Source organism: Ceratotherium simum, chromosome 24 (assembly GCF_057802395.1).
Source record: "Ceratotherium simum simum isolate JZ-2026a chromosome 24, ASM5780239v1, whole genome shotgun sequence".
NCBI lineage: Eukaryota > Metazoa > Chordata > Mammalia > Perissodactyla > Rhinocerotidae > Ceratotherium > Ceratotherium simum.
The window spans coordinates 4,497,084-4,524,217 of NC_141923.1; the positions used below are offsets into that span (position 1 = coordinate 4,497,084).

Consider the following 27,134-nt stretch of genomic DNA (forward strand, 5'->3'; position numbering starts at 1 on the left):
TAAGGAGCACGCAAAAGAACAAAGGTACTGACACCAAGAAGAACGAGGGAGGAAGGAACGCTGGGAGGACAGAAACAGCAGCATCCACCACGCTGGTGGGTGACTGTCCTCCAGGCTGCTGTCCTGCTGGTCTCATTTCCTCCGCTGCCTCACCATCACTGTAACCCTCACAGCCTGTGGAGGGCGGGAGGGCCGATTTGCCAAAGCTGTTGCAGAAGTGGGACACAGCATGCTGCAGACTCTAGAACAGTTTAGGGCTGCTAAGCAGGGCTCTGTCCTCACAGCTCTGTGTGAGCAGTGATTCCTCAGGAGGTGGCAAAAGCACCACTCCAGCAGGGCCACACCCCCACCAGGCCATGCTCAGTCTGGGGCCCAATCACACCCCACATAATCTCCCTGGGGCCCCAACGAACAGCTCGTTCGGCCCAGGCACATGCCATCCTTTCCCCCAAGGTGTGTCCCACAGCCACTTGCTGTGCCAAGAGCCAGCCCTTGCCCAGGATTCCCTCCTCTGATCCCCAGAGCAGAGGCCATCCCTTCCTCTCCTAGCCCTGAGCTCAGCTCTATTTCCGTTTTGTTTTGTGTGTGTGTGTGTGTGTGTGTGTGTGTGTGTGAGGAAGATCAGCCCTGAGCTAACATCCATGTCAATCCTCCTCTTTTTTTTTTGCTGAGAAGACTGGCCCTGGGCTAACATCTGTGCCCATCTTCCTCCACTTTATGTGGGACGCCGCCACAGCATGGCCTGACAAGGGGTGCATCGGTGTATGCCCAGGATCCAAACCTGGGCCACCAGCAGCGGAGCGCGTGCACTTAACCGCTAAACCACAGGGCCGGCCCCCGGCTCCATTTCCTAATCCAGGTGGCTTTTCGTTCCTTTCAGGAAAACCCCACCTTGTTACAGAGGCTTGTTCACAGGAACAACTTCCTTCATGATGAGAAGCAATAGTCCCTCCTAAGAGGTTGTTTGTGCTGTTTCGTGCTGCTTCGGAGCCTACGATGAATCTCAGACCAAACCAAATGCAGCACATTAACAACTCAATATCAACTCCCACTTCTTGAGCTTTTATTATGTATAGGCTTTTTCCCATACCTCATCTAATTTAATCCCCCAAATAATTGCAGGAAGTATCATTATTCCCATTTGACTGATGAGGAGAAACTCTCACAAGGTTAGTATGTGACAGAGCCTCAATGTGAGCCCAGGTATTTTGGTTCCAGGGCCCTTCAACAGAGTATATTAGTTTGTGATTCACAGGGCACTCACGTCATTGATGCATTTCCCTTACTGAAGCCCACGCACGCACACACAGCCGTCTAACTGTGCAGGAATCATGCCCACTGCTGTGCCCATATGCCCTGGTCCTCAGCAGCCATGCCCTCATGTGATTCCAGTGAGCGAACAGCCTTGTTTTTCTTACAAGTTGGCTCCTAAAATCAAGTTATCCACGCCATCCAGTGCTCAGAGAAGAACCAACACCAGTTTCAGGCTGGAGGAAAATCCGTTGCACACATCTACAAAGAGCCAACCTGCCAGGCTCCAGCGAGATGCCTTCCGAAGGGGCTTCAAGGGGGATTGTCCCTGAGCCACTCCCTCTGGAACCCAACCAGAACTTTATTTATTTATTTATTTATTAAATATTTATTTATTTTTTCCCCCCAAAGCCCCAGTAGATAGTTGTATGTCATAGCTGCACATCCTTCTAGTTGCTGCATGTGAGACGCGGCCTCAGCATGGCCGGAGAAGCGGTGTGTCGGTGCACGCCCAGATCTGAACCCGGGCCACCAGCAGCGGAGCGCGCGCACTTAACTGCTAAGCCACGGGGCCGGCCCCAACCAGAACTTTAGACCCTTCAGTTCAGCTCGCCTGCATCATCAGAAGCGAGTTCTGCACGGAGCCTGGAAGAATAAGCACTAGTTCTGGGTTTTGCTGTGGGTCCTCTAGGGCAGTCCAGGAGAGAGCGCCCCAGGGCAACATAAGTGCCACCTTCCTCAGTCACATGGGGGTCCAGGATGAGCCGACAACGTCCTCAAAGTCACCCGGCTGCCTTTACTCTGCCTCTGTCCATCTTTCAGATCCTCATTCAGATTCCCGAGGTGGCTCTCCAAGCAGGAAGAGAAGATAGCACGTATTTTAATCCACTTGACAGTTACCAGGAAAGTCTAAGGAAGGCAGGCATGTCCTTCTGGGGCAGGTCCGTCTTCATCCTGTCCTGCACATGGCACCCAGGGTCTGGCACATGGCAGGTGCTCAGTACTTGTGTGGTAAATGTATTTCTACCTAATACAGGAGGGTTCCCTCCCACAAAGCTTCTCTCACCCTTTTCCTTCAAGCCAGTATCGTTTTTTCTACTGCCAGCTTGTGTCTGGGGGATTGCTGGCCACAATCCCAAGGTAGGCTTCCAGGTGTTGCTGTTGTTTGGGCTCGAACACTTTTCTTACTAACACTTGGAGAAGTCCTGGCACCACCCTCACTGGGATCTGCCTCACCTTTACTGACAGATGATTTCATGGCTCTATTGTGTTTGGTCTGGGAGTCCAGAAGATTGTGTGTGTGTTGCCAGCAGGGCACTTGTTCACTCGTACCCAAAAAAGGCCCAAGTGTTCCCCGGGTGTCAGACGTGTGTCTGGATCCTCCGCTTCAGTCTGTCTCTGGAAACAGCCCTTCCAGGTTTCTGCATTCTGCATCAATGCGTCATTGGGCTTCAGCTGGAGCTAAGCACAGGGAAGTGCTCTACGAGGATCAGCAACCGTCAGTATTGTTTATATTGTTTCTATTGCTAATGGTAAGTGGACCAAGGTTTAAAATCACTATCCCAAATGTTTCTAGTTAAAGTTAACCAGCCATCCAAACCAGCTTCGGTGAGGGTCACAAAATGGCAAACAACGTCGTCATCTTTACTGTTCACTCCCTTGTCTGCCTGTTCTTTCATTGCACCAGCATCTCCTGAGGGCCCACTATGGGGCCAAGCCATGCCCAAGAGGGTACCAGGTCCCTGCCTGGAGTGCACCTGACATAATTGCAATACAGGGCTATAGTGCAGGCATGAAAAGTGCTGTGGGAGAAAGACGTCAACTCCCTGGGTTCCCAGAAGAGGTGGCTCCCAAGCTTCACCTTGAGCACCTGCTCACAGGGGAGAATGTAAGCAACAGCGAGAAAGAGCACAGATGGGAGTGGGGGGAGGAGTTTGGAGTGACTGGATCTTGCAACAGTGGTGGTGGCAGGAGTGGGGTGGGCAGGTGATGTAAGCAGGGCCCGGGCAGGCTGTGCTGAGTTTGGACTTGACCCTGAGGTCAAATGAACCACGGAAAGGGGTGAACCGTGGAGGGACAATCACACTTGGTGCCTTGGGAATGTCCCCCTGACCTCTGGTTCGACACGGTGGGTGGGACATTTGTATTCACCTCTACTCCTTCCAGGGCCCCACATATGGCAGTAAAGATTATACATGTGTATCTCATGCAGCCACAGAACAAAACTGAGGGAGGAGAAAGCACCAGGAGAGACAAGGGCACCTCATTTTGCATGCTGGGAAGCAGATGGACAGGCAGTAGCTAGCCTCTCCTTACTCATCTCTATGCACAGCCCCCAGCCAGTGCAGCATCCAGCACATGGTAGTCTGAATGAGAAAGGGAGGTGCTAATATACTGATCAGAACTTTTCTTTCTTTTTTTTTTTTATAGTTTTATTTATTTATCTTTTCCCCCAAAGCCCCAGTAGATAGTTGTATGTCATAGCTGCACATCCTTCTAGTTGCTGTATGTGGGATGCGGCCTCAGCATGGCCGGAGAAGTGGTGTGTCGGTGCGCGCCCGGGATCCGAACCTGGGCGGCCAGCAGCGGAGCGCACACACTTAACCCCTAAGCCACGGAGCCAGCCCAGAACTTTTCTGATTTGCAGGAAATACGGAGCAGTTTCTTGGAGGATTCCCACTCCCCCCCAATGTCTGAGTCTGGTCAGCTTCTATAGTGAGGAACTTTACAGGTGAGGAAACTGAGGCACACAGAAGTTAAATAACCTCCCCCAGGCCACAGAGCCTAATCATGGAGCAGGGATTCCAACCCGTGGCCAGTAAAAACATGAGAAGATATGATTACTAATCAAGGAAATGCAAATTAAAGTTACAATGAGATACTACTGCACACCCACCAGATTGGAAAAAAAATTTAATATGTCATACCAAGTGTTAGTGACAACATGGAGCAAGACAGACTCATTCTCTGCTGGGAGTATCGATTGATAACATCATTTTAAAAACAATTTGGCTATATCTGCTAAAATTGAAGAGTTTAATACCCAATGAAACTAGGAAACATTACTAGAATATCCACAGTAGCATTGTTTATAATAGCAAAAATGTGGAAATAACCCAAATGTTTACCAACAGAACAGATATGCAAATTATAGTCCAGTCATATAGTAGAATACAGTGGGAAAGAGGAATAAACTGCAGCTATACATACAAGTCAATTAAGAATAAATTTCACAAACATAGTGTTGAGAAAAAAATGTCACAGAATATGTGTGATAACCATTTAAGTTCAATCACATCCATCATTTAAGGACACACACACACACACACACAATGTGGTAAAACAGAGCACCTGAACATTATTTGTAGTGTTGACTCACATTAAGCAGGGTGGCAGTACACAGCTGCTAACATTATCATCTCTCTTTATAGTGATACGATATATGATAGATCCGAATCCTGAGAGAATTCACCGTGAGCCTGCTCCCCTCCCTGCTGCAATCCTCCATCAAAAAAGAAAAACGTTGGGAAGCTCGCTAACTCTTCTGTTTTAAAGGGGGAATTTTTAAATAATCATTTTATTTATAGATTTTAAAAAAATAGAAATTAGAAGAGGTACCATGAACAACAGGAACACCAAGGCCCCAGTGAGAACTGAGGCACAGGCTGGGGATCCATGGCTGGGTGGTGGGCACAGCAGCCATCATGAAGTGCCCAGCTCCTCACCTGTAAGAAAAACCCCAAGATTTGTACAGAACGTTATTCCTCACCAGCCCCTTCATACACTTGTCGGGTTTAATTCCCTAGTTGTTTTAATTTGGATTTTAGCAAGATTTAACAACACTGAATGTTGACTGAAATGCAGCGTTGGGCGGATTTACTTATCCTGTATTTTTAAATGAAATGCAAAGTTGTTGAAAGGGTTCTGAATTTATAGGCAGCGTGTTGTCTGCTGCTGTAGTGCTGCTCAGAATACTACACTGTGAAGTAGCTTAGAAATTGAAATTGCTTTTTCTATTTCCATTAGCAACTTGAACTACGAATTTAGCATTATGATTTGCCACAACATATTCATTGGTACACAGTCATTTAAGTAAAACATTTACACAATGCTTGTTGGCCCCAACTTCAGAGAAGGTACAGGGTATTGGCAAAGTGTGGAAGTTTCCAGTAGCTCACTTATTGCTCAGTTCTATTTAATAATGCACTTCTACCCTAGTTGATCTGTCTTTGAGTACAAGAATTTAGAGCCACATCAAGACAAATGGAACCTCGTCCAACTATCCTTACCCCTATTTTCCAAATGAGGAAACTGAGGCTTAAAGAGATGAGACGAGCCCCAAAGTCAACAGAGGAAACAAAAGAGGGACAAAGAAGCAGACATCGCCTCTCCCTGGAATGGCAGGGAGCGGGTAATGTTGATCTGGCTCTTAAAGAGGAGTGGGTGTTTTCCAGGCGGGACTAGAAAGGAAAGGCAGGAGCAGTCGCATGGGCGCAGAGCTGAGAACTAGCAGGATTTTATTGCAGGGTTTCGAGGTGAGGTGGAGAGGGGTGAGGGCCTGGGGGGCCCAGCTCAAGAGCCTATCACGGAGTCAGTGCCAAAATGACAACCCCATTTGTGGCAAGGTGGCCAGACCAAGGTGTCCATCACATGGTCAACTGGCCACATGGGCAGAGTCCTAACACAGACAAGTGATCCCTGGCTCAGTGCAGATGGAAAGGAACTGTCCGCTCCTAGGCTGGCCAGGGACATCGCTCCTGCTCATCACCCTGCCCCCAGTTTCAGTTTCTGACCCCCTCACCCCATCTCCAGGGCTTCTGAGCACCGAAGCTCCTCTGGGCACCTGTCGGGGCCAGCTGGGCCTGTTCTTCCACTGGCTGAACAAGAGGCTACATTTGGGTGGGTCTCAGCCTGACGGCCTCTGCCCTTGTGCTGGCAGAGACAAAGAAGGGAGTGGGGAGGGCAGAGCCGGCTCCACCGGCCCCGGCTTTATGGCCACCACCCTGAGGTCCCACAAGATCCCAGCAAAGTTTAGGAGAGAAACAGGAAGGGCTGGACACACCCCTAACTCTCCTTCTTAAGACTCAGACAATTCGAGTTTTGCATTTTTTTTACCCTCCCATCTTTCTTCATGTGTGTGGGGTTTTAGCAGGGAAATACGTATATATATTTATTATATATAATTTTATACATATAATGTATATTATATAAATATATGTATATATATATATTTTTTTTAATTTAAAAAAATTGCCTCCTGTTCTCTTACAGTTTCATTCCTACTCAATGAAAGGCTGGAAGCTTTGCCACTAAATTTTCAGGGTGAGATGTTAATGATGGTGATCTATACTGGATCTCACATAATGCTCTCTTTCCTAATTCTCCAGTTCATGAGAAATAAAGAAAAAATGAAATTCCTAATCATCAAAGCTATTTCCAGTTGGAGGCCCCAAACACAACCCACCCACTGGCCAGTAGATGGCACCAAAGGTTACTCACTGCCTTTGGGCAGAAGGGTCCAGTCCGGTGCCTTCAAACACTGCTCAGTTCTTCATTCTGCTCCTAGGTGGCCGCCTGCCACGTGCCTGGTCTTTTTTTTTTTTTTTTTTTTTAGATTTTATTTATTCAGTTTTTTCCCCCAAAAGCCCCAGTAGATAGCTGCATGTCATAGGTTCACATCCTTCTAGTTGCTGTATGTGGGACTCGGCCTCGCGTTGGACGGAGAAGTGGTGCCTCGGGGCGCTCCCGGGATCCGAACCCGGGCCGCCAGCATCAGAGCGCGCACACTTAACCGCTAAGCCACGGAGCCGGCCAACGTGCCTGGTCTTGAGCTGGGTTTAGGGGATAGAGATGAAAAAGACAAAGTCTAATTTCAATTCAGCCCCATGGGCTAAGAGCTGTGAAGGAGGCATCTAGAGAGAATTTGGCCAGAGGTGATTTCCAAGCTGAGCTGAGCTTGGTAGACAAGTGTCAGCCTAGAGAAGAGGAGAAGGGTGTTCCAGGAGGAGGAACTGCCCTGAGGTTCCAGGTGCGTTTGGGGAACAACTGAGAGTGGACAGAGAAGGGTCTGAGAGAGAAGATCAGGGCCAGATGGTAAAGTTCCTGAGTTGCTTCAATAATCTTTGGTCAGCGAATGGATGAAAGGGTGCCGTGAAGATGTTTCATCTGAGGGTGATGGGCCCTGACGTGCATTTAGTGGGATCATTGCCGCTGCCCAAGGAGGTGGGGAGGGGGCAGAGAGAATAGGGGAGGGAGGCTGGAACAAAACCAGAAAGCAATGCAGCAGCACATTCTCGGTGCACCCACCCCCCACCCCCACCACATTTTCATGATCTGTTCTTCCTCCCTCCATATGTATCTCTCTGCTATATTCTTCTCAAATTCCAGGTCACATGGTCAGGGCCGACAATGGTGCCTCCTCCTCAGACAGTCAGCAGCGTTGTGGGCAGGGCCAGCGAGGCCTGGGTGACGCGTGGGTGTCTGCAGCTAGCATTCTAGGTCTGAGAGCACCGAGGTCAGGCGTGGAGATGGGGAGGATGTGGGTCGACGTCACAGAGCGAGTGGTCGGAGGAGTGAGGGGCCCAGAGATGAAATGAGCTGGGCAGCTGGGCCCTGGGGTTTGAATGACTAGAGAGGGACTGCTGGCCTGGTATCCGGGGCGTTTCTGCACTGGGAGATGGGCAGATGGAAACAAGAACGTAGGAGAGATAAAGCCAGTGAGAGCCAGCTAAAGGTGGCCAGGACCTGGGGGACAAAGGCCTGGATCAGGGTGGGATCCTGAGCACGGAGAGAGAGCACATTTTAAAAGAAAAATTCACCAGACTTGGCAGCTGTCAGAATGTGGGGGCTGAGGGATGAGTCAAAGATGACTCACAAGGTTTGAAGGTGAGTTCAAGGGAAAATGACTGACCACCGACTCAGAGCAGGTGCAGGAGACACAGACCAGGGCTTCTGCAAGAGAGAGACTAAGGAGGGCAGGAGGGGGCAGTGAGCGAGTCCCTCATCCCCCACCCCATGGCACACTGGACCCGGGCACCCCACACTGGACACCCCTCGCAGGCACAGCCTCCTGTCCACAGTTCCCTGTCAGTTCCCAGCTCTTGGGCTGTACTGAGACTGCTGTTGTCCTTGGGACATCCTGTGCCTAAGTGCCATCTATCCCTTACTTGCCATCCATCCCTCTGCTGCGTCCTTGCCCACATCCCCAGCACCTTGTTTACTGGACGTCCATCTACTTGGATGCCCCACAGATGTTTAGGCCCAACACAGGTGACACTGAACCAGTCACCTGCTGCCCCATGGTGACCACAGCCCCACCCACAGAGGATCTGTGGGGCTCCTTCACCTCACCCAGCCTGTTATCTCGCTCTCCTTGGTCTCTCCCAAGCCTGCCCGCTCTCCACCCACCAGCTCTGCAGGTGCAGGCACTCCTCGGGTCTCACTGGCCCCGACCTTCATCCACTCCACAGCCAGAGGGGATGCAGGTCTGACCTGGCTCCTGGGAAGGCTTCCAATGCCTCCTATGATCCTCGGGCCACATTTCAAGTCCCCTGGCCCAGTGCACTGCACAGTCTGGCATCTGCCTACCGCTTGCTTCAGCTCTGCTGGCCACCACGCAGGCTCTGTGTGCCCCACCACACGGAAGGGATCTTCCAGCCTCCACTTCCTTTCCTACCCCACCTGCTCACTCTTCTCTAGTGACTCCTAGTCTTCCTCCTAGATTTCACCTTTGCAAACACTGTTCCTTCTCCGAGATGCCCTTCCCCACACACACACCCTGGCACCAGCGGCCAACACCTACCCACCTCAGCTCTCAGAGAAGCCTCCAGGAGACCTAACTCAAGTAGTGCCCCACACCTTCCTAGCACTCATCAGTTTATAAATGCATGTATTTGTGTGGTATTGGCTTCACCTCTGTCTCCACCATGAGGGCAGTGGCTGGATTATGTGCCCACTGGTCCTGGGGCCTGGACACGGGCTTTCAGTCAATAAGCATTAAATGAATGGTGCTCGTTAAACAATGAGAGACCATTTCCCCTATCAAAATGGCCAAACTTTTTTTCAGCCATACTCAGTGCTGACAACAGTGGGAGAGGATGGGGAGGGAGTGCTCATCGTGCTCCCTTCTGGTGATAGCGTGTGGCAAGCTGATGAGGAAGGGACCAACCCCATCCTGCACTTCCAGGAGTGACGGCCCAAGCTGGGCCTCGAAGGATGGGTTAAAATTTGTCAGGTGAAGAACAATTTTGGTATCTAAGTACCCCCAATTTTGTAGTTAGTCAATGGGAAGACTGGTTTGCTCTGCGGAAATCCACTTTCGGGCCAACTCTAACACACACATGGCCAGAAACACGGGGCTGGACACGTCACTCCCCCTTCCCTCGCTCACAGAGTTCATCATTTCCTTTGGGGCCCTGCTCTCAGCCGTCCCCTTCCCCCTCAAGCAGGGAGCCTAAGACCAGCAGATGGGCACAAGTGCAGGACAGCATCACGGTGGTTCAATGGCTGCCAGCGCAGGTCACCCTATCTCCCATCCTCCATCAAGAGAACAACAGCGAGTCCATCCACTGAGAGCTCACTGTGTGCCAGGCACGACAGGCTTCCCTGGGATTAGTTCACGGCATCCTCCCACATCCTTACTATGATCATCCCTACTGTGAAGATGAGAAGACTGAAGCACAGAGAGGTTGAGTAGCTTGCTCAAAGTCACACAGCCAGTGAGTGGCAGGGTTGACACTCACAATCCAGCTGAAGATCTCTACTTTAACCCACACCATCCTCCTCCGAGTCAACTGTGCCTCTTTCCAAAGTATGCACCACTTAATTTTCCTATATAGTTATAACTGGATTCTGAATATTTCTCCAAGGTCTTTGCTAAACATCAATTGTTTTAAAAACAGCTTTACGAGGTATAATTGACATGCAATAAACTGCACACGTTTAAAGTACAACTTGCTATGTTTCAACATACACTTACACCTGTGAGACCATCACTGCACTCGAGATAGCGAACACACTCATCACCCAGTGTCCTCGTGCCCCTCGAAATCCCTTCCTCCTGCTCCTGTCAGCCCTGCCTCCCACAGGCAACCCCTGATCGCCTTCTGTCACTATTAATTAGTTTGCATTTTCTAAAATTTTATATAAATTACTGGCATCTTTCCCTCAGCATAATTATTTTGCATACAGAACATGTACCAAGATAGACCATATTCTGAACCATAAAACAAAATAAAAATGAAAAGACTAAAATCATGCAAAGTATGTTTTCTAATCACAATGCAATTAAATATTAGAAATCAATAACAAAAAGATATCTGGAGGGCCTCCAAATATTTGGAAACTAACACACTTATAAATTACCCATGGGTCAAAGAAGAAATCAAAAGGCAAATGAGGAAGTTTTCTGTTTACTTTAATAAACATGTATACAGCAGTTACCTGGGACAGTTCCAAAAACAGAATGAGCTCAGTTAAGCCTCATAACCGTATGAGGAAGACATTTTCATACCCATTTTACAGATGCTGAAGCAGAGGCACAGAGAGAAGAAGTGACTTGCCTGGTCACACAGGTAGGCAGTGGCAGAGCTGGGATTTGAATCCAGGCCCTGGATCCAGAGTCTGGGCCTTGTATCCCAGCTTACTGGGAGGACACTGAAAGATTTCAAATGAAGGAGGAAAACTGTCAGATTCCCCTGACAGCAAGATCACTTTGGGACAAGTTCAACAAATATTTAGGAGCTAAATCTGTAGGACTTAGAGATATATTAGAAATACAGAGTTGAGGAGGCAGGGTAGGAAAGGAAGAGAGTTGGGGGTAGGAGAGCAGGGTTTGGAAGGCTCGATGACGTGGATGAGCAGGTGTGGTTCATGCCAAGAGGAAGAGATGCCCACATCCTGAGAGCCTGTTCATATCAAGGGATCCACTCGGGCCAAGTAGGAAGGGAAATGGAGGTGGGAAGAGGTCCCTGAGGAAATGTGTGAGCTGAGGGTCCACTAGGACATTAAATAGGAGAAAAAGAGAGAGAATGCTGTTCCAGGCGGAAGGAACAGCATTTGCACAGCCCTGTGGCAGTAGATCACGGTGTGAGGTGTACAAAGAAGAGTGACAGGGAGCACGGTGGGAACCGAGGATGAACGGGTAGGTAGGGGCACCCTGCAGGGCCTGGCAGGCCTGGTTAAGAAGCTCTTTTTCTCCTAGGAGTGATGGGGTGTTAGCAAGTGTTTGAGGAGTGTGTGGAGGAGGGGACTGACAGGGTCAGATCTGTGTTCTCACAGCTCCCCTTGGCAACAGGGGGGAGGCAGACCAGAGCAGACTCAGGAAGCAGTCAGCTGGCTATGGAGGTCTTCCAGGTGAGCTGATGGTTGTGTGGGCAGGGGTGAAGGGCCGGGGGGAGGGGGATGAGGATGGAGAGAAGTGGATGGATTCATAAAGTATTTAGGAGGCAGAAGTGGCAGGGCTCACGTCAGATTCCCTACGGGGTGTTTGGGGTTCTAGAAGGTCGTGGGATAGTCACCTGGCTAGTGAGCCCTAGAAGGCCAGAGAGGTGGGGGAAGTGAGCTCAGCAACCAGGTCTGGAGCTAGAAGAGTCCTGGCTGGGGCTTTTCTGTGCATCATCCGCACATAGGTACTCTCCCAGGAGCTCCAGCAACAGGCCAGGGAGAGGGGGCGAGTCTGGAGGAGAGAGAGGAGCAGCCAGTGCCCGGAGGGAAACCACAGCATGCTGATGGTGGAACCAAGGCAGAGGTGGAACCAAGGCAGAGGTCTCAAGGAGGGCAGTGGCGGTTAGTGTGGAATGTTACCCAGAGGTCACGGGGGACCAAAAACGTCCTTGTACTTAGTAACTGACGCGGGCAGGGCGGGGGAGAGCGGGAGGACAAGATTTGGAATAAGGGAGGGATATTGAAGTCGGAGCGTCCTGGAAAACAAAGGTTCCAGGAGTAGCCTTGGGGCAAGTTCTCTGGAGGAGGGGGGAGGTGAAGGCCTTAGAAACCGAGAATTTCACAGCTGGGGCTTTGAATGGCTTATCTTCAAGAAATCTTAAACCTCCTGGGCAATGGCGTAAGTGGGATAGAAAGGAAAAAGTGGGTCAGGCCTTCAAGTCTAGAAAAGAGGAGGGTGGCTGGTGGGCTACGGGTGGAGGAGGCGCCCGCAGCGGTGGAGACCTTGAACAGCTGATGGTGGCCACAAGGAACCCACAGCACTACTGCCCCTCCCCCTCCTCCGCCCGCCCCCCAACCCCCCCAACCCCTCCCAATCCCCGCGCCGAGGCGTCCGGACACAGCTGGGGTCAGAAACACATTTTACGTGCCCCAACAAATGCATAACAACCTTCACCTACCCTTACCATGTGGCTTCTAGTTCCCATTCAATTTTTCCCATTTTAACGGTAGTCAGGACGCCCTACGTTATTTCACACACTCCCAGTGGGTCTCAGGCCCCAGTTTGAAAACCCCGTTCCTGGAAAAGCTGGGTTTCCGCAGGGACAAGGAAGTGGAGGCAGCGTTCAGTCAAGTTTGTTTACATCGTAAGGAGCTTCCAGATTGTTCCCGAAGGCTCGGTGTGTAGCGGGGGGGGGGGGGGGGGGGAAGAGGAGGAGGACCAATGGTGGGAGGAGCTAGAGACAAAAGAGCCAGAGGAGGGCGGAGGGTTTCCGAGGGAAAGGCCGTGGGCGGGGCAGGGGTGCTCTGCGCGCTGGGCCTTAGTTTCTCCAAACGGGAAACACCCTGGTTCTTGAGCTGGGCCATGAGTAAGGACCCCTGTCCCTCCGAGACTTTTACAGCTTGGTCTGGCATTGTTCAAAACACTTAGAATTCCCATTTAGAAGGTGGTTTGGGGGCAAGTTAATCACCCAACCCATGAATTAGATACTTCATATAGAGATCTCATATTACGTAAAATAAGTAAAAAAGATGGGCTTTACAAAATCATGACGGGTGTAGCTAGGTGAACGCGCATTTGTTCACCAAATCTCCGAACTCCAGACTAAGGGACCCTCAAAACGTGAAGGATGTAGTTTTATGGCAAACCGAAGGTAGATAGAAATCCCCAAGAGACTGAACAGACTGCGCACGGGTTTGGAGAATTTGCGATTGTGTAAGTGTCCATTTCAGCATTTCCTCCTGTGTAGGCGTAAGGACGGCACCAGCCCCGCAATTTGGGCAGTGGCCAGTGTTTGGGGCGGGGGGGCGGACCTTCAGAAGTACCAGCTGGCGCTCCTCGCTCCCTGTCCCACCTCGGCCTCAGAACCAGCTGCCTGGAGCCCCACGACGCCCCGGCGGCTCCCCTTGTCCAAACGTGACTTCCACTTGCGTTGGGGGGGGGGGCTCCCATCTCATAAAGGCAGAAACCAAGGATCGGCCTTGCCTCCCCAAGCGCATGCCCTGGTCACCTCTCACAGCCCATCATGGACGGGCACCGCTGCACCCGCTAACCAGGCCAAACGTCCCGGGCCTCCGCATACCGAGGCTCTCGCAGGGGCCTGTTGCCCGAATTCCAGGGCTCGGAACCCATAATCGCTGCCTAGGGCGAACAGATGCGGACCCGTACCCCTAAACCCGGCCCTGGACCCCCCCAATCGCTACCCCGGGCCCTCAACTCCTAAACGTAGCCCTGAGCCTCTCTAATCACTGCCCTAGACGTATTAATGCGGCACCTGACCCCTCACGTCTGCCTCGAGCCCCTAAACAGGGCCACAAAGCCCTAAACCTGGCCCCGGGGCCCTGGTCGCTGGCACTGGACCCCTGACACTGCGCTGGCCGGCCCTCGTGCTGGGGGACCCGAAGCTTTCACAGCACCGGGACACTCTTTAAAAATTAAAAGTTGACTTGCGCGGATTTCATAAAAACACGAGCAGGGGCACTCAGCCCCTGGCCACACTCCCCGAGCCTGCACGGCGCCGACGGCGAGGGACCGCTAGGGGTGCCGTTCAGCACGTCCGGGAGCGCGCAGGGCTGGGAGCGCGGGCTCAGGGTTGAGCTGTCGGCGCGGGGACAGGGCTGGTCCCCGAAAGCGCGAGACCTTCCCGAGAATTCCGGACCGCGCAGGCGCACTGAGGCGGGCACGGCGGCGCGCGGCGGCCGTTGGGGGAGGGGCGCTCAGGCCGTTGCTGCGCGGGTCCGCGCGCGCCCGGGAGAGGGGCGGGCGGCGGCCAGGGCGCAGGCGCAGGCGCGCGGCCGCGGCGGCGGTTGGGGAGGGTGCTTCCGGAAGGTTCGGGAGGCTTCTGGAAAAGGCGCCGCGCGCTGGGCGGGCCCGCCTCTATATAAGGGAGGCGCGGGGGCGGCGCGCCAGTTGCTCCTGCGTCCTGGTGCTGCGTCGTCGCGGAACCTGTACGGTCCTTTAGCCGAGGTGAGGGGGTGGTTGGGGGGTCTCCGGGGAGGAAATGGGGTTCAGGGGACGGGCAGGCGGGCGCAGTCTGCGGGTGGCGGGGTTCGCTCCAGCTCTGGGAGCCCCCCGGCCCGCGGGCGTGGGGGCGGCCGTGGTTTCCTTTCCGAGGCCTCAGGCCTGCGCCGGCCCCGACCCTCCCGCCTCGGGAGCGGGCGCGGGTCGCCCCGGACGCGCTGCAGGAGCGAAGGGGCTGCCGGGGGCGGCGCCTCCCGCGGCGGAGGGCCGTTCTTCCCGCCCGGGAAGGCGGCTCGCCCAGGCCGCCTCCGGCCGGCCCGCGGGGCGGGGGCTTCGTGGCGGGGCCGGGCCCCCCGGCTGCGGCCCAGTCGCCCGGCCTCGGGTCTCCTCGAGGCGCGCGCACGCTCCTGTGATCGCAGCGCGAAATGAGGTCATCCTTTGTCGGCCGGCCGCCTGCTTTCAGTTTTCCTCAATTGCGCTCTAAAAATACCTGAAGGCGGGTGAGGCTTGCGCCGCTGTCGCCGTCCTGCGGCGTGTAACGTGGCACGGTGTCCTTTCCAGATGCCCGAGGAAACCCAGACCCAAGACCAGCCGATGGAGGAGGAGGAGGTGGAGACGTTCGCCTTTCAGGCGGAAATTGCCCAGTTGATGTCATTGATCATCAACACGTTCTACTCGAATAAAGAGATATTTTTGAGGGAGCTTATTTCAAATTCATCAGATGTAAGTCTCATTACCGTAGAACTGGGTTTTGGTTTCGGTATTAATTTCACCATTTAGGGGCTCGGTGTTTAACGATCTGTTTTGTAATAGGCTTTGGACAAAATCAGGTATGAAAGCTTGACGGATCCCAGTAAACTAGACTCGGGGAAAGAGCTGCACATAAATCTCATTCCGAACAAGCAAGATAGAACCCTCACTATTGTGGATACCGGAATCGGAATGACCAAAGCCGATTTGATCAATAACCTTGGTACTATCGCCAAGTCTGGGACCAAAGCGTTCATGGAAGCTTTGCAGGCTGGTGCAGACATCTCTATGATTGGCCAGTTTGGTGTTGGGTTTTATTCTGCCTATTTGGTTGCTGAGAAGGTGACCGTGATCACCAAACATAACGATGATGAGCAGTATGCCTGGGAGTCTTCTGCGGGAGGATCGTTCACAGTCAGGACTGACACAGGTAGGCACCTGATAAAGCATTTCCTGGGTGAGCCAGTCACGTGGAGGGTGGAGGGTGGGGTGCTCTAGGCGTGGGACCCCTGAGGATGCAGTGAAATTTGTGAAAACTTGTATCTGCCTGATATAATAGGAGGCAAACTAGTGAGCATGTGGTGGTGGTGTAGTGTGAGCTTGTGGTTATGTATCGTGGGCAAAGCAGTTAACTAGTCTGGGACTCTTCCTATCTATAGTAACGGTAAACCACGTCTCCTAGACTTGTTCACAAATTGTTAGGTATGGTGTCCAGAGCTGAATTGATTGTATGTACTCTTTGTTTCCTTGGTTTGGCTATTAAGATTAGAATTGAGTCAATTTCCCTATCTCCTTTTCAGGCGAACCAATGGGTCGTGGCACAAAGGTTATCCTCCATCTGAAAGAAGACCAAACAGAGTACTTAGAGGAAAGAAGAATAAAGGAGATTGTGAAGAAGCATTCTCAGTTTATTGGCTACCCCATTACACTGTTTGTGAGTTTATGTGTATCCTGTATGTAGAAAACTATAAGTGATTTAACTGAAATCCTTACTCCTTATATTTGCTGATAAGGAAAAGACCCAAACGTGTGTTTACTGGATTAGTCTGAATTCTTTTTAGTCTGACAAGGTACCAGGTACCCAGAGCCAGAGCTGTTAAGTTAGATCCATCAGATACTGATGAGTTTCCTGGCTTCTTAATGTTTCCTAGCTTGGCTGACTAATTTAGGCTTTGGTATAAGAGTGCCTACTCCATTTCGCTTTTTTTGGTTCTAGAATGCAGAGGTGATGTGATTTCGTGTTTTTTGAAGGTGGAGAAGGAACGAGACAAAGAAGTCAGTGATGATGAGGCTGAAGAAAAGGAAGACAAAGAGGAGGAAAAAGAAAAAGAAGAAAAGGAATCAGAAGACAAGCCTGAAATAGAAGATGTTGGCTCTGATGAAGAAGAAGAAGAAAAGAAAGATGGTGACAAGAAGAAGAAGAAGAAGATCAAGGAGAAGTACATTGATCAGGAAGAGCTGAACAAAACAAAACCTATTTGGACCAGAAATCCTGATGATATTACTAACGAAGAGTATGGAGAATTCTATAAGAGCTTGACCAATGACTGGGAAGATCACTTGGCAGTGAAGGTGAGTCACTGCTGAGTGCTTCAAAGCTAGTCTACCTCTGCAGGTTGTTTCTCTGAAATCGTTAAGGGGTGTTGCTGGCAGCTTTTCCATCCCAGCCCCTATTCCCTCCCCGAAAGTACTTTATGTTGTGTAATTAAGGTGTGTGTGTGTCAGGTTAAGCAGCTTTCAGTGAAAGTTGCTTGCACTGTGTGCTGATTTAGCGTGTATTTTATTACAGCATTTTTCAGTTGAAGGACAATTGGAATTCAGAGCCCTTCTTTTTGTCCCAAGACGTGCTCCTTTTGACCTGTTTGAAAACAGAAAGAAAAAGAACAACATTAAGTTGTATGTTCGCAGAGTCTTCATCATGGACAACTGTGAGGAGCTAATCCCTGAATATCTGAGTGAGTATGGTTGGGTATAAGGAATGATCACCGTCACTGGTTAAAGAATTTTATTCTGTCAACTCTAGATCTTCAGTATAAGCATGTGGGATGAAAAGTGGCTTATCTTTGGTTTTGGGGGTATATTTCTTTGTGAATTTTTGTCCTTAGAATGATTGAGTGCATTTGGTCCTTATTTTTTCAGATTTCATTAGAGGTGTGGTGGACTCGGAGGATCTTCCTCTAAATATTTCCCGTGAGATGTTGCAACAAAGCAAGATTTTGAAAGTTATCAGAAAGAATTTGGTCAAAAAATGCTTAGAACTCTTCACTGAACTGGCAGAAGATAAAGAGAACTACAAAAAGTTTTACGAGCAGTTCTCTAAAAATATTAAGGTTGGTATAAACACATTTGATCATTAGTAGCTGTAGTCACATAGGCTTCTCAAATTTCAAATGATTTTTAACACAGAAAATGTCTTCCTAAAACTTATTTTTCAGCTTGGAATTCATGAAGACTCTCAAAACCGGAAAAAGCTTTCAGAGCTGTTGAGGTATTACACATCTGCTTCTGGTGATGAGATGGTTTCTCTCAAGGACTACTGCACAAGAATGAAGGAAAACCAGAAACACATCTATTACATCACAGGTAACGGACAATAAATGGTACAATCACATCTTGGTTTTTTATAACCTCGTAGGAACTGTGGGGGTGTATTCTACCTATATAAGTTAGGTATTGATGAAGGCAAGATAGTTAACATGAGCTAGCCCATCTCTATGGTTAGATCTGACTTAGACAGGAAAAGATAAAAGGAAATGAAACCATTTCTGTCCAAAGTCTAAAAGTAATTTTCCACTTTCTCAGGTGAGACCAAGGACCAGGTAGCTAACTCGGCCTTCGTGGAACGTCTTCGGAAGCACGGCTTAGAGGTGATCTATATGATCGAGCCTATTGATGAGTACTGCGTGCAACAGCTGAAGGAGTTTGAGGGCAAGACTTTAGTGTCAGTCACCAAAGAGGGCTTGGAACTTCCAGAAGATGAAGAAGAGAAAAAGAAACAGGAAGAGAAAAAAACAAAGTTTGAAAACCTCTGCAAAATCATGAAGGACATCTTGGAGAAAAAAGTAGAAAAGGTGTGTAAATAACAATGTTTTAACCTACATTTCCTGATTGACTCTTCTTAGAAGCTGTTAGATGTTTTTCCAAATGTATCATACACAGTCCCTTTCTCCTCATAAGGTCTGAAATAGAAAACTGGAGCCTTTCCATTTAGTAATGGCTATAGCTTGTAGGATGGTTAGACCTGAAAAGTGTAGGAGAATGTACAGGAAGAAAACTGAATACGTAAATTTGCAAGTAGTATTTTTGATCCATGAATACTTGGGTTCTTTAGATTTATTTCATAATAAAGCTGATTAGGTGGAACTGAGAAGTTAGAAACTTCTTAGGCCTAGTTATCACTTAATTCTTTGATTATAGGTGGTTGTGTCAAACCGGCTGGTGACATCCCCATGCTGCATTGTCACAAGTACATATGGCTGGACAGCAAACATGGAAAGAATCATGAAGGCTCAAGCCCTAAGAGACAACTCGACAATGGGTTACATGGCTGCGAAGAAACACCTGGAGATCAACCCTGACCATTCCATCATCGAGACCTTAAGGCAGAAGGCAGAGGCTGACAAGAACGACAAGTCTGTGAAGGATCTGGTCATCCTGCTCTATGAAACTGCACTCCTGTCTTCCGGCTTCAGCCTGGAGGATCCCCAGACACATGCTAACAGGATCTACAGGATGATCAAACTTGGTCTTGGTAAGCCTTGTATAATACTATGTTATCAGGAAAAGAACCCTAAACATGTGGTTGTTGAAACGGGTGCTCAGCTATTTGAACAAGATTCGGTTATGTCATTTAGGAAACGTGTTAAAGGGGTAAATAGGCCTTCTCATCATAAGAGGTAAGGAATTGAGATCCGCTTTCCCTGTAATTGCTCAGCTTTGAAAGTGAATATAAACCAGCAATATTAGGCTAATTAGCTGGCTTTGAAGACATCTAGTAACAAAGGTTTTATTTCTTGAAAGGTATTGATGAAGATGACCCCACCGCTGATGACAGCGCTGCTGCTGTAACTGAAGAGATGCCGCCGCTGGAAGGAGATGATGACACGTCACGCATGGAGGAAGTAGACTAAACTCTGCCTGAGGAGTCACTTGTACACATGTTCAGTACTTTGTCTTCGTTCTCTCTGATAATATATTTGCAAGGATTTTTTCTTTATTTTTGTTAACATTTAAAAAACGTGTTATGGCATGACAATAACTACTTAAGGGGATAAGATTTCTTTCAACTTCTGAGTGTGATACTGTGATACTTTAGGCACTAAAGCAGAGCTAGTTTTTCTTTTCTAGTTTCATGTTGGCTTATTTTAACAGATTGAGGTAATGTTCGTTGTAAGACGTATGTAACCTAATGTTAGCTTTGTGGTCTGAAGTGTTTAGCTTCATCAAGCAGTTTCCTTAGTAGACCAAATCTTTTGTCGCTGAAGTGTTCTGAGATAGACTTTGATGTTTAAAGGAAAAACATTTGTTAAAACAACTTGCATCTTCTAGGATCTGCTTTTTAAACCTTCCATCCCCAGTAGTTATCAATTGCATGTACCAGTCCTCTAGAAATTAGTGTGTTAAGCTGAACGAACTTGATGGGAGTAACTATCCACTGGGCTTGTTTTCCAAAGAAAAGTATTGTGTAGAGTAGCACAAGTATAAGCTGCCCTGTGCGTGTGTGAAGCTGTTGGAAAATGACTCAGCAAGTTTTGTGAATGGCAATGTGGTGCCCAAGTCACATTTTGCTTTAAAATGTTGTAACAAATAGAAATTTAAAAAAAAAAATTGTGTTAAAACGTCTTCTTTGGGGAAGGGGGTATTACAGATGGCAGGGTGGCCCCAGAATGTAAAAACATTAGCAGATGTTAACACTGACTGCCCTAAGTCTTAATGTGCCTTTCCCACAGTACACACAGGTGGCAAGTGTGGGGTCATGAGCATGTTCTAGGAGATGAGAAGAGAGTGGATATGTCAGACAACATGCATTCCCTGTATCCATGTTTTGTATTCTAATAGACAACCATTCTCACTTTAGGGTTTTCATGTGCAAACTGCTTTTCCATGGTATTTGTAAAACAGTTTATGCTCTAAACATAGCCCCTTAATACTTTGGCTTTACGTCTCTCAATTCTTTACCAAGTCTACTTTATGCCATCCTACCTGAAATCATCTTGCCTTATTCATTTTGGTTCTTCGTTGACCCTCAGGCAAGATGACGTAGCAGTGGTTGGTGGTAGCTGTGAGCAGGAGATAACAGCTGGTGGCAGAGGGTGGGCATGGGTCTTACAAGATAAACAGTTGAATAGGTGAGGTCCCCACTGGGGGCAGTAATGGCTATTTCAGTCTTCTAATCCTAAAATGAAGTCATTTTTAAAGGACTTGGATCCTGAGCCTGAGGCCACATGTGAAACATGACAGGGATTAATGGGAGGGCAGGGAGAGGTCTCAGCATTCTGTATACTGTGAAAGGTGGGTCCCCTAGTGCTCAGTAGGTGTGAAGTGCTGGTAAAAGGCCATCACATTTAACCCCTAAAATCTTCTGAGGCAAAGTTCTTACTCCCCTTGGACAAATGAGAGGAATTACTTAAATTGAGGTGTCCATGTTTGAGTTCAGGTTTAACTCCAAAGTTGATTCTTTTGTGCTCTTTTGCTGCTTACTGAAAGATGTTCCCAGCTAGGAGGAAGTGTGAGATTACCTGGTAGAAGTAGGAATTGAATGGCAAAAAGGACAAAGGGGAAATTTCTATGTTTCCCGTGTCTAATAAGAATATTAAAGATTCTGTTCAAATCAACAGCAGGAATTTGAGGGAAACAACGGACTGAGGGTCTCTGTATAAATGATCTGACAACACGTCTTCCCCAAGTCGTTGGGAAAGCGTTTATGGCAAACAGGAGGGTCCTTACTGTGTATTTGGAACTGTCACCCATAGCCCTTATGGTACAGACTGGACCACCAAGAAGACATGCCCAGCCCAGGGGGTGAGAAGGTGAGCTAGACTATGTGTGAACAGCGTGCCAGCAGTGTCCTTCCACTGCTCAGACGTCCTCCGGGGGTCCCTAGCCTGCTTCACAATCCAGTGTTGCTTTACACCTTCCATAATTGAACCCCATCCTGCCTAGGAGGCTAGTAAGTGCTAAAAAGCAAAGACCTGTACAGACAAGAAAAGATGAAGACTTGATTCGCAGTCCTGGGATAGGAGATAAGTATAAAAAACCAATTGGGTTTATGTTAGCAACAATCATCATTAATTAAATCTTTAAAAATTCATTCACGGGCCAGCCCCGTGGCTTAGCGGTTTAGTGCGCGCGCTCTGCTGCTGGCGGCCCAGGTTCGGATCCGGGCGTGCACCGACACACCGCTTCTCCGGCCATACTGAGTCCGCATCCCACATACAGCAACTAGAAGGATGTGCAGCTATGACATACAGCTGTCTACTGGGGCTTTGGGGGAATAAAAGGAGGAGGATTGGCAATAGATGTTAGCTCAGAGCCGGTCTTCTCAGCAGAAAGAGGGATTAGCACGGGTGTTAGCTCAGGGCTGATCTTTCTTACAAAAAAAAAAATTTCATTCACAATAGCATACTAAATAGAAATGTCTTACAAAAGGTTTTGCAAGACCTGTACACTGGGAACTAAAAGACATTGCTCAGAGAAATTAGAGACGTCGGTAAAGGAGAGAGACACTGTTCCCTGTGTTGAAAGACTCAATCATGGATTCTCCTCAAAAAGCATCCTGCTAAGAAGCCAGACACCAAAGGCTATGTTCTGTATGATTTCATTTTAGTAAAATTCTAGAAAAGGCAGACAGAAAAAAATTTAGTAAAATTCTAAAAAAGGCAGATCTACGACAGAAAGCAGATCAGTGAGTGGCCTGGGACCACGAGTCCTAGTGGGAATTGGCTGCAGAGGGGCAAGAGGGAATTTTGGGGAGCAATGGAAGTGTCCAAAAACCTGAAGAGGTGATGACTGCACTGCTGTGTATATTTATTAAAATCCCTCGAGCTTAGTGCCTGGCCCGGTGGCGTAGTGGTTAAGTTCATGCGCTCCACTTCAGCGGCCTGGAGTTCACAGGTTCGGATTCCGGGTGCAGACCAACGCACCGCTCATCAAGCCATGCTGCAGCGGCATCCCATGTATAAAGTAAAGGAAGATTGGCAGAGTCGGAAGGTTGGCAACAGGTGTTAGCTCAGGGACAGTCTTCCTCACCAAAAAAATCCATCGAACTTAAAAATGGGTGAATTTTAATGGTGTGTTATATACTTAAATAGCAAATTAAAAAAAGCAAAGGAATAGAATCCAGTCTACCTGGGTTCAAAAGTGACCTTGAGCAAGTCACTGGACTTCCTGTGCCTCGTTTGTCAGTTAGAGATGATAATACCTTAAAAGGGCAATTCAATTTTCTAGGTGGTGGGCTTAGCAGGTGCCTGGAGTTTAACAAGTGCTCACAAACTGACAGCTTTTACTGCGGAGGACTCCTCCGTCTGCTCCGATGGGACCTTTCCTCCCTCTCCCATGAACTTCCTTACGCAGAATCACTTCCACCACATATATTGTTCTCCTGGAGTGTAATCTCCTGAAGCCCCAGCCTAAGCCTCACCCGCTCCAGGAAGTTTTCCTAGACGACTACTGCCCTCACCGTTTCTCAGTCCTCGGCACTTTTAGTAATTCCTACCAGGCATGTGGTCATCACATTTTTATTGTCCACCTACTAAAAACCCCAGTACAGTTCAGTGGGCCACGCAGAGGAAAACGGCCTCATCGGGGAAGGTTGGCAGAGTGAAACGAAGCAACAGCAGCCACAATGAAGGCCGGGAAGGTATAAGCACAGAGCAAGGAGGGGCTCACTCTGTTGGCGGGCAGGGTTTGGGGAAGCTTGACTGCTGACCTGATTTTAACAAAGAGGGAAGTGGGGAGGCTTCCCAGGACGAGGGAGAGGGCATTGCCAGGCTTGAGAACCTGGATGAGTTTGGTCTTGGGAAGGGACATGTGGGTGGTCTGAGTGACAACACAGAAAGCTGGAGGGTGAAAATTATTAACTCTGTGTGCCTTGAACATTAGTCACTCCCTCCGACCTGGATTGGAGACTGCTCAGCCACTTTCCTGGTGGGAAGGCGGTAGCCCATGGTCTGCTGTGGGTGGCCTCTTCAGTCGTGGGGCCTGTACCCACCCCTTGAAAAATGTCCTTCATACCAGGAATACTGAGGCAATTTCTAAGTCAGTTCCACCATCTTGTTCCATGAAATTGTCTCATCTTGCTGCCAGGTGGTCCCTTATTCCACTGTGGCCCACCCCATCTCATCTTACAGATAGGAAAAGCAAGCACAGGGAGAGTGGACACACGGGGCCACCTGGACCGAGGGAGGCCGGTACAAGGATGCCTGTACAAGGACGCAAGCACACCAGCTTCCACTGGGTCGTCTCCCCTGCACCCCCTGGGCTGGGGCCTGAGGACTGGGGTACACGTCCTTCGCTTGGCTCCGCCTCCAAAGACAGCAGTTTAGGAAGAGCCCATATGACCAAGCCTGAGTTTTGAGAATAGAGATGTCTGTCTGTTCACCAAATATTTATAACAGTGTCTGGCACATGGCAGGCACTCAAATATTTGTTAATAAATTAGCCTAAGTTGGGGGCCGGCCCCGTGGCTTAGCAGTTGGGTGCACACGCTCCACTACTGGCGGCCCTGGTTCGGATCCCGGGCGCGCACCGACGCACCACTTGTCCGGCCATGCTGAGGCGGCGTCCCACATACAGCAACTAGAAGGATGTGCAACTATGACACACAACTATCTACTGGGGCTTTGGAGAGAGAAAGGGAAAAAAAGGAGGAGGATTGGCAATAGATGTTAGCTCAGGGCCGGTCATCCTCAGCAAAAAGAGGAGGATTAGCATGGATGTTAGCTCAGGGCTGACCTTCCTCACAAAAATAAATAAATAAATTACCCTAAGCACTTCACAGTTTACAAACACTTGAACTTACAGTTTCTCATTTATTTTTTTAACTTTTATTTTGGAGATTTCCAAAACACATGCAAAAGTAGAGGGAGACAGATAATAACAAGTGTTGACAAGGATGTGGAGAAATTGGAACCCTCGTATGCTGTTGGTGGGAATCTGAAATGGTGCCATTTTGGAAAATAGCCTTGCAGTTCCTCAAAAAGTTCAACATAGAGTTATCATAGGATCATAGAGTCACCACAGGATCCAGCAATTCCACTCTAGGTATATACCCAAGAGAAATGAAACACATGTCCACAAAAACGTGTACACACATTTTCATAGCAGCATTATTCATAAAAGCCAAAAGGTGGAAACAACCCAAATGTCCATCAATAGATGAATAAATAAACACAACGTGATAATCCATACAATAGGATATTATTTGGAATATTGTATTATTGCCATAAAAAGGAGTGAAGTACTGATTCATACGATAATACAGATAAACCTTGAAAACATTACGCCAAGTGAAAGAAGCCACACAAGGCCACATATTTATTGTATGATCCCATTTATATGAAATGTCCAGAATAGGCAAATCCATAGAGACAGAAAGTAGATGCACGGTTGCCACTGGTTGTGGGGAGGGGGGATGGGAGTGACTGCTTAATGAGAATAGAGTTTCTTTGTTTTTTGTGAGCAAGATCATCCCTGAGCTAACATCCATGCCAATCCTCCTCTTTTTGCTGAGGAAGACCGGCCCTGAGCTAACATCCGTGCCCATCTTCCTCCACTTTATACAGGACGCCGCAACAGCATGGCCTGACAAGCGGTGCGTCGGTGCGCGCCCGGGATCTGACCCTGGGCCGCCAGCTGTGGAGCGCGCGCACTTAACCACTACAACATGGGGCCGGCCCCTGGAGTTTCTTTTTGAGGCGAGCAAAATGCTCTAAAATTGATTGTGGTGATGGTTGAATAACTGTGATTACACTAAAAATCACCGACCTGTACTCCTTAAATGGATGAATTGTATAGTACATGAATCATATCTCAATAAAGCTGTTATTTAAAGAATGTAGGAGTATAGTGGTCCCTCAAAAAATTAAACAGAATTACCACATGATCCAGCAATTCCACTTCTGTGTGTTTACTCAGAAGAAGTGAAAGCATGGATTCGAAAACAGATCTGTACATCCATGTTCATAGCAGCATTGTTTACAACAGCCAAAATGTAGAAACAATCCAAATTTTCATTAACAAATGAAAAGACAGACAAAATGTAGTATATTCATACAATAGAATATTATTCAGTATTAAAAAGGAAGGCGATGCCAGCCCCACAGCCTAATGGTTAAAGTTCTGCTCACTCTGCTTTGGTAGCCTGGTTTCGCGGGTTCGGATCCTGGGCACAGAATTACTCCACTTGTCAGCCATGCTGTGGCAGGCGTCCCACATCCCTTTTATCCCGTTTTGCCTCCCATCTAGCCTCCTGAAGTAGAGGTGACCTGAGAACACAGGTTGGCAACTCAAAACTGACGGATGCCCCTCTCAAGGCCTCCTCGCACCAGAGCTCCTCCGACTGGGATGGTTTTTTTTTAGTTGTGGTAAAATATGCATAACATACAATTTGCCATTTTAAGTGCACAGTTTAGTGGCACCAACCACATTCAAAATGTTGTGCAGGGGCCAGCCCAGTGGCACAGCGGTTAAGTGTACGCGCTCCACTTCAGCAGCCTGGGATTTGCAGGTTTGGATCCCGGGCGCACACCGATGCATCACTTGTCAGGCCATGCTGTGGCGGCGTCCCATATAAAGTAGAGGAAGATGGGCACAGATGTTAGCCCAGGGCCAGTCTTCCTCAGCAAAAAGAGGAGGGTTGGCATGGGATGTTAGCTCAGGGCTAGTCTTCCTCACCAAAAAAAAATGTGCAACCATCACCACTATTTCCAAAACTTTCTTTATATCCCAAACGGAAACCCTGTACCCATTAAGCAGTGACTTGCCTGGGATGGTCTTCATGCCCCTCTGCACCAGTGAAATCCTCCCGTTGTCTGGCCTCAGCTTACACACTGCTTTCTTCAGAAAAGCCCCACTACACTCCCTGCGTCCTCTCCCTTTCTTCGTGGCGTTTCTCTCCATTGTCTGGCACTGGTTAGTTTGCGGTCTGTCTTCCTGCCTCTCCGCTGCCTCTCCCCCTTGTGGGAAGGCGTGTGTCTTGTCTGCTCACTGTCAGCCAGCTGCACCTGACACATATTTGTGGCCTGAATAACTTGCACATACAACTGATATTTTACCCCTTCCTGTGGGATGGCAATTTGTTCAAGTAATTTTGTATAATTTAGGAGCTTTTGTTCCCTTTTCCAAGCCTTCAAGATCTGCTCAAACCTTTGAAAGTGTGATTACAGATTATTCTTGTATAGGAAAGAACATCATTTCAACTCCCTGGGAAGAACATTCCAGGAAGCAGGGCTTTTAGTGAGTCACGGTATATTAATAGCACCATCAAAATCTGAACAACAATTCCATGATGTTATTGCAGAGCCAACAAGCTGAGCATATTGTCTGCCAAGCGTCTGTGTCTGCTTGGAACATACATCATCTTCTTATGAAAGCACTTTAAGGCCTCAACACTTGACCAATGAAAGTTCTAGAGCTTGAAATGCGGTCTAAAAAGAAGCACTGTTGTTATTTTTTTAAGTTCTAGATTAAAAAAAAAACTAACAAATCAGAAAGAAAAAAATTGATAAATCAGCTACCCACTTTTTTTTTTTTTGTGAGGAAGACTGGCTCTGAGCTAACATCCATTGCCAAT

The 27,134-nt window shown here is 48.6% G+C and overlaps 1 protein-coding gene across 1 annotated transcript; it reads left to right on the forward strand.

Annotated features, from left to right (window-relative positions):
- Window positions 1–14,452: 14,452 nt before the first annotated feature.
- HSP90AA1 (heat shock protein 90 alpha family class A member 1) lies at window positions 14,453–20,497 on the forward strand. Its single transcript, XM_087447923.1, has 11 exons — window positions 14,453–14,599; window positions 15,155–15,316; window positions 15,407–15,773; window positions 16,144–16,277; window positions 16,595–16,915; window positions 17,133–17,298; window positions 17,483–17,673; window positions 17,779–17,926; window positions 18,146–18,414; window positions 18,761–19,094; window positions 19,364–20,497. Exons 2-11 carry the CDS (start codon window positions 15,155–15,157, stop codon window positions 19,471–19,473), a joined length of 2,202 nt encoding a protein of 733 aa, XP_087304049.1. The 5' UTR covers window positions 14,453–14,599; the 3' UTR covers window positions 19,474–20,497.
- The last annotated feature ends 6,637 nt before the right edge of the window (window positions 20,498–27,134 follow it).

What these genes read in the sequence shown, in the direction of transcription:
- HSP90AA1 (XM_087447923.1), top strand. Translation starts at nt 15,155, where the DNA reads ATGCCCGAGGAAACCCAGACCCAAGACCAGCCGATGGAGGAGGAGGAG. An exon ending in CACAGTCAGGACTGACACAG is followed by an intron (nt 15,774 to 16,143) that starts GTAGGCACCTGA and finishes TCTCCTTTTCAG; the next exon opens with GCGAACCAATGGGTCGTGGC. An exon ending in GCTACCCCATTACACTGTTT is followed by an intron (nt 16,278 to 16,594) that starts GTGAGTTTATGT and finishes TGTTTTTTGAAG; the next exon opens with GTGGAGAAGGAACGAGACAA.